The 18,861-nt window shown below is 37.3% G+C and overlaps 1 protein-coding gene across 50 annotated transcripts in view; it reads left to right on the top strand.

Moving 5' to 3' along the window:
• PTPRD (protein tyrosine phosphatase receptor type D) overlaps positions 1 to 18,861 on the top strand; it is a 2,321,819-nt gene that overhangs the window by 2,154,599 nt on the left and 148,359 nt on the right. For 29 of the 50 annotated variants that reach the window (XM_032290736.1, XM_032290724.1, XM_032290737.1 and 26 more), the window contains 4 exons: positions 854 to 1,441; positions 1,876 to 1,976; positions 3,321 to 3,580; positions 15,453 to 15,543. In XM_032290736.1, the coding sequence (XP_032146627.1) occupies positions 854 to 1,441; positions 1,876 to 1,976; positions 3,321 to 3,580; positions 15,453 to 15,543 (1,040 nt within the window). The remainder of the gene's footprint in view (positions 1 to 853; positions 1,442 to 1,875; positions 1,977 to 3,320; positions 3,581 to 15,452; positions 15,544 to 18,861) is intronic. The other 21 variants (XM_032290738.1, XM_032290734.1, XM_032290747.1 and 18 more) reach the window with 3 other exon arrangements.

The raw sequence follows: 18,861 nt of genomic DNA, 5'->3' as shown, positions 1-18,861 counted from the left end.
GAATACAGAACCTCATGCTAAGACTTTTACATGAATTTCCTCATTTATTTACAAGAACAATATAAAGTAGATCTTAATATAATTCCCATTTTACAAATTAAAAACTTGATGAAGATGAGTGATATGGATATAAAGTTAGACCAGAAATACAAATTAGATTCATAGTAAGTCAATGCTATATTATTTTGTACTCTTTTTAAACTTTTAAGCAATATAACAGCACAATTAAGCATTTAAGTAATTGACTCACACAGAGCTGAGTTTGCCTTATAGATTTCTCACTTGTTACCTGCTGGCCTCCTCTCTTGGAGGACAGTTTTTTACCTCTCCAGGCCTCATTTTCTCATGATAGAAGATAGAGATAATAATAACTAATCAGAGAATGTAGTGAGGAGACAGGAATGTAAACTAATTGTGAACACTATATGCAATGCGCTTAGCCTGGCGCCGGTACATTACACATACTGAATGAATAAATAATCATTATAATTATTATTCGTATCAGTGATATCTAATTTGCAAATCTTTGCTCAAAGTAATTTATCTTTGATATGAACCTTTATGTGTGAAGGTTTAAAACGTGCAGCTGTTAAAAAAAGTTCCCTTAAGCTGTTGTTGCAATGATAATTTCTGTTTTGTGTCAAGTATCAAATTCAGGTATCTCAGCCTACTTTAATATAGTAAGACAGGAGCGGATTTCCACAGAGGTATGTAGGTCAAACACTGCTTTGTTGGTGCTGGTGGTAAATAACAAAAAGAGAATACCAGTAGAGTGGAACTTCCTCATTTGGCAGTGACTGAAATGTGAACGTTCAGATGAGCTGGTCTCACCACTCCATCCCCTGTGCTCCAGTTCCAGGGAAACCTCGACTTGTGATTAACCACACTCAGATGAACACTGCTCTCATTCAGTGGCACCCTCCCGTGGACACATTTGGACCTCTTCAGGGCTACCGTCTAAAATTTGGCCGCAAGGATATGGAGCCACTTACCACTCTTGAGTTCTCTGAAAAAGAAGATCACTTTACAGCTACAGACATCCACAAAGGAGCATCATACGTCTTTAGGCTCTCAGCCAGAAACAAAGTGGGCTTTGGGGAGGAGATGGTGAAGGAGATTTCCATTCCCGAAGAAGTACCAGCTGGATTCCCTCAAAACCTTCACTCAGAAGGCACCACTTCAACCTCCGTCCAGTTAACTTGGCAACCACCTGTCCTGGCAGAGAGAAATGGCATTATCACCAAGTATACCCTTCTTTATAGGGATATCAACATCCCCCTTCTTCCAATGGAGCAGCTTATTGTTCCAGCTGACACCACTATGACACTCACTGGCTTAAAACCAGATACCACATACGATGTAAAAGTACGTGCTCATACGAGCAAAGGGCCCGGGCCATATAGTCCCAGTGTCCAGTTCAGGACACTGCCTGTGGATCAAGGTAGGATTTGTCTGCTTACGGCCTTCCTCCTTTAAAGGAATGTCAGTCTTTGGAAATCAGTATTTTGAGGCAATAATAACTGATCAGCCCATTCATATTAATAGGTTCAGCAAAAACAAAAAGGTAAAGTATATAAAACTTACTACATCTTGGATGCCTTAGATTTCAGTTATAGAATGTCAAGCAAGCCTGGCTGACAGCACCCCAATGTCCTCAGGTAAGGAAAACACAATATAGTTGGCTGAATTGGAGAGAAAGGAAAGATCTTTATGAGAATGGGGTATTAAAATGAATGCTCTAAACAGGTAGGAAAATCATACTTCTCTCTCTGATCAAAGTAGACAGCATTTAGCATAAGCCCTGTGGTCCATGGTGGAAAAGGACAGGTCGTATGTTTTAAGAATAGTTTAAATACACTGTTTTTCCTTTTCCAGCAGTGTTTGCAAAAAATTTTCATGTCAAAGCAGTAATGAAGACTTCTGTGTTGCTGTCTTGGGAGATTCCAGAGAATTATAACTCCGCCATGCCTTTCAAAGTAAGTTGTTTTCTAATTTGTAAGAGATCACAGATAAAAGTAGAGGGGACAGTTTATTTGGGTAAGTTATTTGCAGAGCAAGCAGACCACTTGGTTTTGGCCACATGTCCATGTCCTTACTATTCTCTCTCTCTCTCTCTCCTTTTTTTTTTTTTTTTTTTTTTTTTTTTTTTTGAGACTGAGCCTCCGGAGTAGCTGGGGACTACAGGCACATGCCACTATACCCGGCTAATTTTTTTGTATTTTTAGTAGAAACGGGATTTCACCATGGTCCTTACTATTCTCATTTGTGACTTTCACCTGGGAGACAGTTTGGTATTTTTCAAGTGTGTCCTTTTTCACTCTGAAGAGGGAGCAGGAACTTAAATCCAGGGCTGGCATCACTTCTAGTTTACCTACTACTTTGAACCTGAACCTTTTACATCTAAGCTAGTGCTTTTCTTTTTCAGCCAGAGAATGAAATTTACATGATTTCTACCTATTTATATTACAATACTCTGAGAGTTTCTGAATTTGTTAATTGGCCTGAATTCTTGGCACATTTCAAACTTTGGTTTGCCATTAAGAGATGTTAGCAAGTATATATTTATGAAATAAGAAATGGAGAAACATTTTTGAAGGTAAAAAATATAAACTGGAAGTGGTGGCTTATGCCTGTAATCCCAGCACTTTGGGAGGCCGAGTTGGGTGAATCATCTGAGGGCAGGAGTTTGAGACCAGCCTGGCCAACATGTGAAACCCTGTCTCTACTAAAAATACAAAACTTAGCCAGGTGTGGTGGGACATGCCTATAATCTCAGCTACTCAGGAGGCTGAGGCAGGAGAATTGCTTGAACCCAGGAGACAGAGGTTGCAGAGAGCTGAGATTACACCATTGCGCTCCAGCCTGGGTGACAAGAGTGAAACTCCATCTCAAATTAATTAATTAATTAATTAATTAATTAATAAAAATATTTAGAAAGAGGAACCGAAACCTTTAGAAAGTAAGCCATATTGATAATACATTGAAGACGTTGAAGAAAATAAGCAATATTGATATTACATAGAGCTTTTCTGCACATATTCCATTAAGATCACATACAACTGAGAGATCTAAAATTGAAAAGTTATTATATATATCTTTGTATGTTTTTGATAGACTTAGAAACATTTTATCATTATGCAGTAGGAAGTGACAGGAAAACCGATGCGATCTCCAGAATTATGGCCACTCATGGGCTAAGAAGTCACCTAAAATTTGAGTTGACCTTATATACATTTTCCATAAGCAAGTACACATTGGTTTAGAAAACATATTTTGCCTCGCTGATAACCGGAGTTTTTTGATTGGTTATATTTCTTTAGATTCTTTATGATGATGGGAAAATGGTAGAAGAAGTGGATGGCCGAGCCACACAGAAATTAATTGTCAACCTGAAGCCTGAGAAGTCATATTCATTCGTGCTGACAAATCGTGGAAACAGCGCTGGTGGGCTGCAGCACAGGGTCACAGCAAAGACTGCGCCCGATGTATTACGTACCAAGCCTGCCTTCATTGGGAAGACCAACTTGGATGGCATGATTACTGTGCAACTGCCTGAAGTACCTGCAAATGAGAATATAAAGTAAGTTGATGAAAGGGTTAGGGCTGAAGGAAAGAATTACAGGTAAATAGGAACATTGCATCTCAAAATTATAGAGGTTATAAAAGAAGATATTGCTCAATGTGGTAAAGATTCTTCTGCTCAGACTCCCAGCTTTGCTATCCAAATTCTGTTGCAATGTGCCCTAGTATTCATTGTAACACACATTTTCATTAACACAGAGTTTTAAAATCTGTGTTCTAGGGACAGTGTTATTTACGAGAGTCAGAAAAACAAATAGAAAACATGGTTCATACTGCAAAGCATTTTATGTCATAGTATATGGAATAAGGTGAATAGGTGACTAACTCTAATATTTGGCAAAATATGATTCTAATTATGATGAAGTCTTACAAAGTAATATAAGGCTGAAAATCAGTTGTGGGAAATTAGATAATGGTATATGACACCGATGTATTAAAAAATAATTCCAACAAGTTAAAGTTAGAAATGACATTGGAAAAAATATAATCATTAGAAAATTCAAGTTTTCTGGTTTGAATGTAGCACAGCATAGAAGCCAACAGGCCTAAAATGGAAAATTACATCCAGTCAGTTAAATAGTTTGTCCAAGGACATATAGGTGGTTGGTTGCATAATCAATACAAGAAAAAAAGTATATTCACCAAAATGTATGAACTACAAGTACTGTGGTAGACCCCGGGTAATAAAAAAAGATGGGTTTCTGACTTGAAAGAGCTTACCATAGAGTGAGGGAGGTACAGAGAAACAGACAGATGTAGTAAGTGTTAATGACAGAATTAAGCCTTATCTTAAGAGCAGCTAATTCAGAATGGGTAGAAGAAGTTTCTGAACTTAATCTTGAGGGATAAATAGGCATACAAATAATAAAAGAGAGACCGTATGCAAAGGGAGTGATATGTGTATAAGCCCATTATTAAAGGCAGCAAGTGGTGCCATACAGCTGGATCCCAGAGTGCCTGGCCACAAGCGAGGAGAGGAGGAGGAAGGCGGCATACAAGAGCCAAGGCATACCCAGGGGTCGGAGCTGTATCCTCTAGACAATGAATACATGAAAGCTCTTTATACAAGAGAGTGGCATGATAACATTTCTATAATACAGAGGTTTTATTTTTTCCATCTATTGTGCTACCTGTTTGGAATAAGATAAATTCTTTCTCATTTCTTCTGTCTCTCACCCTCAAGTTTAGATGAAACTTGCTATGCCAGGTTGGAAGGTCAGGCAGAGAGGCCTTATACATAGCTCATGCACTGTTGGAAGTCGGATAGATTGGAGCACTACAGAGATAGTGGTAGAGAAAACTGTTGGGAGGTGGTTATGTAGTTGGTTGACTCCAGGCAAATAACAAGATTCTAAAGGAAGATGATGATGATGGAAATAGGATGCAGAGGCAGACATGAGCTATACTAGAGGAGTAGTACAGCAGAAATTGGTAGCTGCTTTATGATGAGATCAGGACAGTAAAATATGGCTCTGAGGTCTGAGCTTGGATGACAATGAATGATGTGATTCAACCTAAAGAATTAAAAAAAATTCAGAAGTAAATGAGTTTAACTCTGTGTATTGATAAGAAGTATCAGTGGAATACCTGGTTAGAAATGTGGGCTAAGAGAAGTTATTTAGATTAAGGATACACATTAAGGATACGCATTTACAAGTTGTTAACAAAACAGCTCATAAATGCATTTCACGGAAGAAGGCAGAATCACTGAGACAGTGAGGGGAAGATGTGAAGCAAAAGACTAAAGTCTCAGTTAATAGGAAGAAGAGAGCCAGTAGAGGACACAGAGAGGGATTATTAGAAATTTTAAAAGAGAACTGAGCCAGAGCAGCAAGGCAAAGGGATTTTCTAGAAAGAAGAAAACTCGAAAAGTGATCAAAACCTCCTCAAACTCCAGAAAATTTGAAGCAGGTGGCTGAGAAAATCAAGTATTAAAACATAAAATCAGAAATAAGCAATTTTAAAGTAGTATAATTTGTGAAATGTAAGTATAGTTAAGAAGTTCATACATGATACACATCCTAAAACAACCCTTCCTGAATAAACTTTCAATTACTGTGTATTTGATAAAACAACTGCTGAATTTCAGCTAGGTGATAGAACTTCTAAAAGATTATTACTAGAATAAATTAAGTGAAAAGAATTTCTAAAATATTATTACTGAAATAAATTCAGTGTAAAATAAGGTCTTCACATTTGTCTACTCTTCTTTTTCTATAATGCAAAAAACTGAAAATGAGAATGCAGTATTGGTGTAATTTTTAATCCAGCAAATTTCAATATGACAATGAGATTATATTTCTCCATTGCTTTGTGTATTCATTCTGAATGTTTGTTAATTGATCTTGACAGATAAAGGATATTTATGAATTTTTAAAACAATGTTATTGAAATATAGTATGTAAGAAACTGTGCATATTTAATGTATACAACTCAATGAGTCTGGGGACAAGTATTTACCTATAAAACCATCAAGACCATAGATGTATCAGTTATTTCTTGATCACCAACCTTAATGTTCAGTGTTTCAGGGATTCAGTAGAGACAATATATTCTTTCTTATTCTTCTCATGCAGCATAGTTAATTGGAGAATTTGGACAAGCAAAGAGTTCACTGAAGGAGAGCCCTATAATAAAGAAAATTAGATAAAGGAGGCCATAGACTAGGCTCCTAACTCCGGCTTACTAGTTCAGCAGTCCTAGAGAAAATGACAGCTGAGACTTTAAAAGGGACAGGGAATTAGCTGGGCCATGGGAGAGATAGCCGTTCACTCAGGATATACAGCATCTGTGATGGTGTGGAGGCAGGAGAAAGACTAGCAGTTGTTACGTGGTCACATTGTACTTGTCTATGTCTTAAGACTTTCTTGATGGCATCCAACAAATACATACTCCGTACACAGTATTTTGTCAGTGTTGTTTCTGGGAATAAAAAGATGACTGAGATTAAGTCCTACCTTAGAGTAGGAGAACAGGTTCAGGAAACAGATAATGTAATGGGGGTGAGTACTGCCAGGTATTGTGAAAACATAAATATCAAGTTTTAACCCAACTTGGATGTCAGGGAAGGCCTACTGAAGGAGATCATATCTAATCTGAGTCTGCTAGCATGAGAAAGATTTAAGAAAGGTGAAAAAGTTACAAATAATGAAAGAAAGGGAAAAAATATGGACTATAAATTCATTCCATTAAAAAACTTACAGTCTCTTTAGGAAAAGAGCAGTTGAAAGAGGAAAATAGTATAGTATATTCTTCAGCATTTACTATTGGTTTTCAATACTTTTATTTATAGAAAAAATTATCGTTAAGAGGCCATTCACCAATTGTCTTGGTAAAATATGTTAGCTATTTTTGGAAATTGGCACTTTCAGTTCATTGGTCGTAAATTTCGTTCTATTTTCCACTTTCTGAAGGAGTTGCAGATATTGCAGAATGTTTCCTACCTTTTTGGGTTTTTCTTTAGCTTGTTCAATGTTTTTGTTTTATATACGTACTTTCTCCTTCTATATTTGAAATGGGAGTCAGGGAAAAGGTATAAGGCTTTGACATCACAGAAATGAGACCATTATGAAGCAGAAAAAGAAAGCAAACTATTATGGAACATTTTTTATATTCTAGAAACGCGTTAAAGAGTCCCAGAAATATATTACAGCCACATTGGGGAAAAAATGAGCGAAAGACTAAACCAAGAAAGTACTTGAGTGGGAAAAGTATCAAAGAAATAGAAAATAAAAAGCAAATCTTTTAGTAAAAAGCCTTAGATGATTTCTGTTTAGCGGAATTCTTAAAGGAATAATCGTGTAAAGTTACCATTCCTGTTTTCTAGATTGGTTAATGTGGCAGGATCAGGTATTACAGGAAGCCCTGTGCCACACTGCATCACTTGCAGTGGTTGGCAAGTTTAAGAATTAGGAAAGATTGTAGCTTCTTATTCAATATTTTATTAGAAAAGTGAGAGTAAGAAACAGAACCCGTCCTAGAACTGTGGGCAGGTTGCTACCTTTTATTTAGATGAAAGCTATCCAGAAAAATGCTTCCTATTTGTTTTCAAGCAAAATGCAGTTTTGGTGATTGACACCTGTTTTGTTGACCAACAGAAATTATGCTTTCATTTCTGGCCAAGTTAATAAGGAGATCTTGACCCCTACTCCTCAGATCCTCACCACTTAGAAACAAAAGTATTTCTTATCAATTTAATGGTTTCTAATTACTTTAATATATCTTTACTTTCATACTTGGTTTTTATATTTTTTGTGTGGCAAATCAGGAGAGTTCCCTCAGCTAAATTTCTTTTGTAACAGCCTTAAAGATACTGCAAGTTCTGTTATCAGGAATTCTGTGGTGCTTAAACCTTCTATTTCAATAGATTTGGGGAGCAGAATGCCAGTCAGAGATAGCATTGCTGCTGTTGCTCAGAAGCAGGTTGTAATATGACATAGGGAACTTCTGTGACTCTACAGAGCAGAATTCCCCTCTGGGTATTTAAAACAAAATGCATGACTCAGGTTATGCTAAAAGAAAGAGCTACCAGAAGGTAATCTATGTAAATTAATTTTATAATAACCATTTTATGTTTATAAAAAATAGAAATGAAGAATAAGGGTATTTTATGGATTTTTAAATTTCTTTGGTCTTAGTAATTCTTACTCAACTTTTTCTTTTAAACAAGAAGATTTTTAAGGAAGCATGGCTTATAGTGTTGCTTCATAAGATTTGTGGTCCACTATTAGCAGCTTAATGAAGAATAATCAATCACATGTTTGTGAGTTAAAGTAGTAAAGGCTTAAATTTGTATAGTACTTGGAATTTTCTGAGGATATTAGGTTTCATTTAAGACTCACAATAACCCTGCAAGGTAGGTATTCTTCCTCTAATTCACATATGAGTTAAATGAGATTCAGGGGTGCTAAGTGGCCTGGCCAAGATCATACAGCTGATCCTAGTAATAGTTAATATGAACAGAGGGCATACTAGGCGCTGTGCAAAGGACGTTATACACATTAACTGATGTCATCCCCACAGGAAGGGTGCTTTTCATTTTATAGTTGAGAAACACGCAGTGTAGACTGACTTGCCCCAGCCCACAATACAGAACCAGAGAGGAAAGACCTGAATCCAGGCATTCTGGCCCCAGAGCCCACGTTCTGAACCACAACCCTGTCTCTGTGACCGTAAGTTTATTAGTCAAAATAGAACATTTTTTTCTAGGACAACTGGTAACTGATTAAAAACTCTGTAAGTAGTAGACATGAACGAGACTGCCCCAGACAAACCCTAGAACTAGGAGTGACCAGGCATATATGCTTGGGTACAGATCATAGAAGTATGTGTTTAGTGTCATGAAGCAATAAAGTCAGTGGGTTACCATGAAATTGAAGGAGAGGTAAAGCAGGAGGCTCATGCAAGAAATGACATTCATCATTAAACTCCGAGATGGATTTTTCTCTTCCCAGTTAAATAACCTGTTTGAGAATGCTAATACAGACGAATACAAAAAGCCTGACTGAATTCGAAGTGGGACTGCCACAAAGACCAGAGCTTGCCTTCCCATATAATTATGGGGAACTGGGCCCCTTGATGATAACATATTAAATGAAATTAGTAAAACTTTACTTAATATAATTAAAATTCTGAAGGTTAGATTTAACTTATCTAATTAAATCTAATATACTGGGAAAACACAGCTTACTTTATAAGTTGTCAAGGGCTTTCCAGATATATTGATTCTGAAGTTATTTATTTTTCTATTACATTAATAGTTCAAGTCTGTGTTGAAAAGCCATTTTGAGTCTTAACTCCAGACTTGAGGCAGACAAGCAAAGCAGAATGTTGAGTTTAATTTTAACCATATATAAAGCTAGCTCCAAAAGCAATTTATTTTTTTTTTTTTCATTTCAAGCAAGTTCTTTCAGCTCATATGATTTGGTTGATATGAATTTGTAGGGCACATATTAGCTCCCCATTTCACTCCTCCAGTCTGAATCATCTTATCTTCCTTAATGTCCTGTGAGATTAGAACGAGGGTCATGAGTGGGGCAGTAAGGAAAAGAACGTTTGCAATGAGGAGTTATATTTTCTGTAAACTCTGTATGGGCATGCTGCTGCTGGTTTGAAGGATGGAGAAAAAGCTGGATGAGACTGAGAGTGGAAAATCTGATGGAGAAGAACCACCAAATACTTTGACTACCTGATTTAGGAGAGACGTGAATTCCTGAGAGCCACCTATTCCACTCACTGTCTTCTCAGTGGAAGAATATTTTCATGATAAAATGGCAAAGTTAAGCAAATTTGGGGAATATTATATATATGTAATGTCGATTTTAGTAATATTTTTATAAATATATGAATATGTCTTAAACAGTTTAAGAAAATTTATAGATTAAAAATGGTCCATAGAGACCATATAACAGGGGTAATTGGCTTAAATAAAAATCAGAGAAGATTTCACTTAGAAAATAATCAGTTAATAGATATTTAAGGAAAGAGAATAGTTAACTACATGGGAGTGACAGAAAGTTCTAGGCAGATGGAACAGAATGATCAATAGTTTAATGACAGAATGGACTAAGGCAGGGATCTTCAATCCCTGGGCCTGGACGGGTACCAGTTCCTAACCTGTTGGGAACCTGACGGCACAGCAGTAGGTAAGCAGTGGAGAGGGAACATTGCCACTGGAACAAGCTCCACCTCCTGTCTGATCAGCGGTGGCGCTGGATTCTCATAGGAACATGAACCCTATTGTGAACTGCACATGTGAGGATTCTAGGTTGCCAGCTCCTTATGAGAATCTAATGTCTGATGATCTGAAGTGGAACAGTTTCACATCAACACCATCCCCCCAACCCCTATCCTGTCTGTGGAAAAATTATCTTCCATAAAACCAGTCCTTGGTGCCAAAAAGGCTGGGAACCACTGGTCTAAGGTAGAGGCAAGACATTGAAAGCCTATGGAGCTGTAGCTGAGAGGGCACAGTCAGAGGGAATTCAGCCAAGATCCTACTGGGCCTTCTGATAACTTTCAGTTTTTATCCTAAGAGAAATGAGGATCCATTGAAATGTTTTAAAAAGTGGAAATGGCACAACACATTTTGTGTTGTGAATTGAAAATTTCAGAGACTACACTAGACGGGGATAAAGTCAACAGAGAGAGTTAGGAGAGTCAGGTCACAGTCTGGGCATGAGACATGGAATGAGGCCAGCATAGTGGTGGTGGAGACGGAGAGAAACACGTGCACTGGAGATCGGGTTTGGAAGAAGTCGCCCTTGGCAATAGATTGAGTGTGACAGAGGGAGAGAATAGAGCAGGTTGTCAATGATAACACTTAGGTGTCCGGCTTGTGCACTGAAATGGATTATAGTGCAATATTAGGGAGGATTTATTTTGAAAGGCATATTGTTTGTTTTATTTTAACCTCAGTAAATTTGGGATACTTTTGTAACCCAAATGGAGACATTAAGTTAAAGTCGGATCAACCAGAGGAATTCGGAAGAACATTCTCGGCTAAAGATATGAATCTGGAAATCATTTACCTATAGCTAATAACTGATGCCCTGAGCTGGAATGAGATCTAGGATGAAAATAGGGTCTGGATGGAAGTTCTTAGCCAGAGCCTTGAGGAATGTCACCATTGTCGCTGGGCAGCAGATGATAAATTCTGCCAAGGAAATAAGGTTAGTGTGAAAAGAGATACACATAGAAATATCAGAAGAATATCACAGAGAAAGGGCTCAGAATGTTCATGAAGAGTGTTAACATCTTAAAAGGTTTGCTGAAAGGTCAAGAAGGAAGAGTATCGGAAACTCCCCTTCTGATGTAACACCATGGAGATCACTGAGCACCCTGGCAGTGGTATTGAGGTGGACTGAGGAGGCAGGCACCAAAGCCTGGCTGGCCAGGAAGCGAGGGGAAAGGGAGGCAGAGGGAGGAACACACAGCTATTTGCAGAATTTTGGCAGTCAGGGTGGGAGAGAGAGGTGACTGGAGTGGGGTGTGGTTGGTTTTGTTCTTTACATGGCACATGTTTATACGTGGTTGAAAGCTAATGGATGGGATTGAATGCGGAAGGAGAAGTTGAGATATAGGAGAGGAGGGGTATAATGTATGGACCTTCCTAAGAAAGCAAGAAGATGGGGAACAATTCAAGAAATAGTTAATGGTCTTCAAAAGTAGGGCCAGCCCTTCTACTTTAACGAAAGAAAAGTTTATGGTTTGTGTACAGATTTAGATAGGCTTGTAGTTTGGTAGACAGATGATGAGGGAATTCTTGTCGGAATCTTTGCCTTTTCTTTGTATTTAACAGATAAGGCCATCTTCTACTGGGGAGGTTTGAACGTCCGTGGTTTCAAGCTGGAGGAGATAGGGAAAACGTTACTGTGGAAAATGGATGGACTAGGCAACTGGAGAAGTTATTAGGTAACTAGGTAGTGGTAAGATTGCCAGGCCGTGTTGTGGGCCTAACTGTTGGGTTTGCTGATTCTGAATTTATGGGATTATTCTGCCCTGTGCTTTATTTCTTGAGCTGTCTTCAGCTCCCTGGATTCTGGCACAGAAAATGGCAGGCATAGATTTCAGCTAATGTAGAGTGGAGGAGGTGGGCTTTGGAAAGGGAGAATTGAAGAATCTAAGAGCTTCAGCGGTACATTGGCCAGACCTATGAAGGTTGAAATCATGCAGGTTGATGGCAGAGTGTGGAGGGAAAAAAAAAGGCCATGAACCCCACAAAAGAATCTTCCCTTAGAAAAGGAGATGTGTGGAGAAGTTCTAGACAGCAAAAATCAGCCAGAGAAGAGCATAATATAGCTGGATTGCATGAGCTTCAAAAAAGAGAGGGTTTGTTAATAAAAAATCTAGCGGGTGGAAGAAAAATAAGCAACGGGAAGTCAGGAAAGAAACTCCAAAGCCTGACTCTGAATTTCACAGGCAGGTGAGGAGGGATAAATCCACAGCTGCCATATGAGAAGACTGCAAAGAAAGCAGCACCCTCAGGGAAGAGCCAGGTTGCAAGTAAGGCAAGGATGTTGACGTTTACGAAGCTGTGGTTGCAGAGAGCACAGTTGCAAAGTGTGGATTTAGACCGAGGCGAGGCTTTGTATAATACAGAATTTCAAATTGCCACTGCCCTATTTCTTTCAGTGTGCAAAAGCTGCTTTGAAGCAAGCTTCACTTTGACTGCCCTAGATGAATGCTTCAGAGATCAGCAGAGAAAAAGGGTTATGGATATCTGGCCGCACTGCTAATTAATTGCTGTGGGGGAGGCTGTTCAATTCTTATCCCAGCCACAAGTAAAATGAATAGTTGGGGTGTGCTGCCGAAGAATTAGTTGTTTTTTGTTTTTTTTTTTTTTCATGTACAAGAATGGCAACCCAGAGTATGAAATCAGAAGAAAAAATTAATGAAACTCATCAGCTTCACCTTGATTTACAAGATTCTGAAGGAGGACGGTGGTAGCTCTCTGATAATATGCAATATCATTGCTTTATGTGTAGAGCTCTTCTGACTTAGTGCAGTTGGTAGTGAAAGCAAGAGGTTCCTTGACAAGTGTGTTTATCAAGTACATTGCAGTGTGATTTTGTATGCTCAGTTGCAGCCTCCGTCATTCTCCTCCATGCTCATTTAACATGATGGACTTGTTTGGCAAATCCTTCAGGTGGTGGGAGGACAGGAAGAGGGGGAAGCTTACTCTGGATCATAAAATAAAAGATATTGGTCTCTGTCACACCAACTCTGCCTTCTCCTCATCCTCCTTGATCATTACGATTATTTGTAGTAAAGAAAATGAATGGCTAGCTGGTGTAATCCTGTGTATCTGTTGATTAGTTGCTCACAGCACCATGGAGAAAGGACTGTGGTATAATTGTCTGGTTTGACTTGAATTCTTGATTGGGGGAAAAGAAGTTGGACAGATTCTTTAACCTGCAGCTCATGGAACTTCATGGAGTCTCACTGAATGAGACAGTTCAGATACATTGCTCCAACTGTGGTGTTCATACTAGCCAGCAGCAGCAGGCATCTGTTTAGTGCTACATGCCACACATACTGTGCTGAGCATCCTGAGTTCGTTTATTTCCCCACATATCACAGCCTGGTATTTTTTACTCACATATTACAAAACATAAAACTGAGGTTCTGGAGTTTAAGCCCAAGATCAGCCCAAACTCTGGGCAAGACATATCTCCAAGTACTGTATTCTTCACCAGAACGCTCTAGAGCAGTACCATCTAAGAAATGTAATGAGAACCACATGTGAAATTTTAAGTTTTGTAGTAGCAACAGTGAAAAAAATTAAAAGCAGATGAAATTAATTTTAATAATTTTATTTAACCTAATATATCCAGATTATTATTTCATCATGTAATCATTATTTTTTAAATTATTACTGAGATATTTCACACTCTGTTGAATGCTATGTTTGAAACCCAGTGTGTCTTTTATATTTACAGTGCATTTTAGTGTGGGCTGTAACATCTGCAGTGCTCCCCAGGGACTAGTACTGGGCAGCTCTGGTCTAGACTCTTAGAGGAAACAGAGTTCTTAGTCACTGAGTTTATTATAGGTTTTGCTTTGAGGTGAGTAGAAGGAGGCCTTCCTGACCTCTATGGTCTCTGTGATTGGTCTCTGTGATTCAGTGTGGCACAGGGTTGGAAGTGTCCTTCTTCTTTCTTTGTCTTGTGTGGTGACCTCCTCTTTTAAAGGTATGTGGGTATGTTTGGGTTCGTGTGTGTGCATTTTCATTTTCACAGTAAATCTCCACAAAGTATATGGAAATACTTTTCTAAGGACCATGGCTACCGTTAAGATAAATGTAGGTTTGTATCCACTTACTGTCTGTTTTTATTTGGCAATTATTTAATCTTTACAGATCGGTCTTTTTGCCTGTGACCTATCCTTGTAGCCTTAGACGCTATACCTAGGCTTTATTCAGATTTCTCTGTAGGAGAACAAAGCCAGATTATGCATTGTACATAATACCTGAGAAGTAGGAAGTGATTAATATGTTGTTATTATACAGTATGTTCAAAGTCCTTGTATAGTTACTACCAAGGATCATATGAGCAGAGTCCCTAAACAGGAGCATGAAAGCAGGGTGTATACTATACTGGAGGGACAAAACAGCTTTGCAAATAACGCATACCTATTGGTGGTCTGGTACCTTTATACATTACTTACATTTTAATTGACCGTTCTCAGTGTAAGGATTCAGTTACTTTTGTCTCTTTGTATAGATATCCTTGTATTGATAGCTATGTTGAAAGCCCTTAGGTTGTGATTTTCTCCAAATTTCTGCAGTACTTACCTTGAGGTTTGCAATTTGATGGGTATAATAGAAGAGCATTGTTAATGTTTCACTCTATGCAATTATACCTAATTTTTATCACTTATATTTTTCAAATTCAAATAAAGAAGTATTTTAGGTTTGTATAAACAACATAGTAATAATAGGTATTTATGTGAGCTAAGACTAAAATTTTTCTTATACAACCCCTTTTCAAAACATCTTCTTATAAATTAACGTCATAGAAAATATTTGGTTCAGCAGCTTATGGCAGTAGATTGCAGTATTCCAGCCTTGCACATGTCCAGCACCAGGGCCCTAACAAACTAGGCCTGCTCTGTTTATGATACCTAATAAAGAGCAGTCAACCATGATGATATTACCATACAAGATCATTGCAGTCACACATAAATGTCTTCCCATGTTGTTTTCAAAATTGAACAAACAGGTGGTTATTTGTCATTGATATAAGAAATGGACAAGTCACTCCATATCTATAATTTACCTTCAGCCTCACTGGCCTGTGGAAGATTTAAGGGTATATCCACTTTTTTCTCCTTTGAATTAACCTTACTTTTGTCTATTCATTCTTGTGCAGAGGTTACTACATAATAATTGTGCCTTTGAAGAAATCTCGTGGGAAATTTATCAAGCCATGGGAGAGTCCAGATGAAATGGAATTAGATGAGGTAACTATGTCATTGTTGGCTGTGTCTTTCATTAGTTATTTAATTTGCTACGTATCTGCCTCCTCCCTATGGAGGCATTTTAGGATCGAATCTGGGTATTGGCTTCTCCATACCTAGCTGGTTGGATGGTTCAGTGCTGTTGCTATGCTAACCCCTGGTGATCCCAACAAAGATCCTTTTGCTTTAATTAAAAAATGTTAAGCTGCAATAAAGCTTACAACCTGTCTAATCTTTGTCAGCATTAATATTTTGCCCCTTGCCCCTTGTAAAACCTGATGCAGAGGTGTGGAAGGTGAAGTGAATTGTCAGCAAAGACTTAATCACCATTGATAGAAACCCCAAGGTCCCCTTCATTAGTGCAACAGTTGCTGAGGCTGATAAAAACACCAAATTACAATTTGTAGCAGAGTTCATTTGACCTACTATGTGTTCTTGTGCAGTTTCTCACAGAATTCTGTTGATTAGAAAATGTTTGCCTTATTCTCTATTCTGTAGGTTTTCAGAGTCAAAAATGCATTTCACTATTGAGAAAGTAATACAACTAAAAAAACTGTGAGCAAAGCAAAATATATAGAACAAAAAACAACAAATGCTAAATATATAATGTGGATTTCTAAAATCTTACAACAGCAGGTGCATTATAATTGGTACCCTTCTTGTATAAGGACATTTTTGAAAGGTAATGCATAACATGAAGAAAAATACATAATTATCACATACTTCTATTTAGATAAGAAAATATGATCCAGAAGTGTTGAGCTAGATCCCCAGAGGACCATAGCAAGTTAATGAGTAGAATTTGCATTTTAAAATACGGAAGATCCCTTGTTATTTTAACATGATGCTGTTTTCAATCACTTTATAAGGCAAATAACCATAAGACCCCATTTGGAAAACATGATATTTTAATTTATTGGGTTTATTTACAACATAGGCCACATCTCATAGTATGACCTTTTATTTCTGCATATTTCTTCTACCTCAAATTGTTACAAACAATTGAGCAAGGAAAAGAATAAATTCCCTACCTACATTACAGAGAGGTTATGTTTATTTCATACCTATGTCTGCACACAGGAGACACAAAGGAGGCTGTGATCTGACCAAAAAGATTGTTAGCTTTCTTTGGCAGACATATGTCATCTCTAAAAGTGGGATTTATGATCACTGGCTTCATTTATCTGAATTAAATTTGATCAAATTCAGAAGAGGAGGTGAGTTCAAGGTTAGGTGTATGCTTTTGTGTCACTAGTGATTAGATGATCATTGAAGCTGTGTAAAATGAGACATTATTTCAATAGTGTCATCAAGTAATTTAGATATGTTATTATTTTAATTGTTTTGTATTGACGGTAAAGGAACAAACTCATTATTCTGTGACATTGAAACAATAGTAATCCTTTAACTGAAAATACAGAATGATCAGCTGGCTTTGAAGCAAAACATGATTTTACTTGCAACTAATCAGTTAATCTTGGTATAGTCTGTACTATTTTCATTGGTTCTCAGCTGAATTACAGAACTGTCATCATGCCATTTAAGTTGGAACGGGACTTAAAATGCAAAGGCAACTTGTAGAATCTATGAATTCTTCTACTTATTAAAAAAAAAGTTTTTAAGGCATTGAGAGCCAAGCCAAAATGACATCAAATACTTTTAAATAATAAGCTTTCCTTATAAGTGAAGCCATTTGATAGTAAGTAATAGAAAGTGATTCTCTTTAATAGCCAGGTTTTAACCTCCAAAATGCACAGTAACACTAATGGATTAAACTATAGGGCTATATGACTTTGAACTTTCTTGCAATTAAATTCTGTGGGTCTCTGCTGCTGATTCCCATAACAAAGGGTCATTTTAATCATCCAAGTTGTGGTGCATTAATCTGTATAATAGTTTGATAAAGAACTTTTTATTAATTCAGAATTTTTGCGTCGGGATGGGTTGTTTCCCACTTTTCTTCCTGATATAATTGAGACCACATTGTAGAATTAATGGTGGAAGAAATAAGATATGCATTGACTGGAAAATGAAAATTATTTCTGATAAAGAACTAAGCCCTTGATATATCTCCTGGAATTACCTCCAATACATCTTGTAACCATTGTGGAAAGGAACAAATGAAAGTAGGCTATGCCCTCACTTTATGCTTACTCATCCAGTTTCTGATCCCTACAGACACATTTTTTTTTTCCTACCATGGATAATAAAAGCTTTGTAGTAATTTTATGTATAGCTTGGTACTGCCAGGTTTGACAAAGCAGTGTTCGTCTCTTAAATGTATTTGATCAGGTAATTTTTCACAAAGGCCTGTAATTCAAATTGCTGGAACCATATCATTGAATAGAATGGTGGCCTAAGGGGATTTCCACATGCATGCCTCATATCTAGGCCCATAAAAAATTGAAAGAAGCTTTCCAAACAATATTACTCTCGAAATTATCTTCTGAGTTCATTTATCCTTTGTCTGGAGATGCTCTCCACATGATAAATTTATAAACTGAAACTCCTATTGTCAAGGTCAAACTGGACAGAGAAGACATTGATAGTCAAAATGAATTGGGGCAGAATGACTCCCAAAATGTTAGTGATATTTAATTCAGAGCAGGTCATGTAATATATCATGAGCTTTTCATTGCATTGTACTTCAAAGTCTTACCGTAAAATAAAGTGGTCATTTGTGGTTGTAACCGCAGCATGCTGGCTAACTTTGGTATCATCTGAGCTCATTTGAACCATTTAACATGTAACATAGGAAGCATCCTACAGAGATTATAGCAATATAAAGGGGCAGAGTGATGTTACAGGTTTGACTTTAATGAATGACTGCACTGGATCTAAGAATCCAAAAACTCAAATATTTTATTCTGAATTAATTCCTATAAGTCTTCTAAAGAAACCCTAGCAGAAAGTGCTTGTGGGAATGACAATGATATGGATGAATTATGACTATTAACTACATCTGCACTATGAATAAAATCAAGGTAGGGTTTGATCAGTAAAGTAGAAAAGGGGACACAGTCACGTAAACAACTCATGATAAATGTTTTTGATTACCCAGCTTCAAAAGCTATTCAGCATATCCACAGTGCATTTTCCTTCTTGGTGTAATAGGTTACTATCCTTTACTACATATCAACAATAAACCGTATAATGAGGCTTCAGTTATATTGCATTAAATATTTGGCATCAAATTTTTAAAATTAGCTTATAACAAGAATCAAGAAAAAGGAAATAACACATTCATCTGTCTTGATATAAGCAGATACATATTTTATGTATAAATACACACTGAGTTAAAACAATTTAGAGTATCAGAGC

The sequence above is a fragment of the Sapajus apella genome, unplaced genomic scaffold, assembly GCF_009761245.1.
Source record: "Sapajus apella isolate SASKATOON/1434 unplaced genomic scaffold, GSC_monkey_1.0 scaffold24, whole genome shotgun sequence".
In the NCBI taxonomy this organism is placed as follows: domain Eukaryota; kingdom Metazoa; phylum Chordata; class Mammalia; order Primates; family Cebidae; genus Sapajus; species Sapajus apella.
Note: the sequence above shows the minus strand (reverse complement) of the source record. Positions and strands in the feature narration are given on the sequence as shown.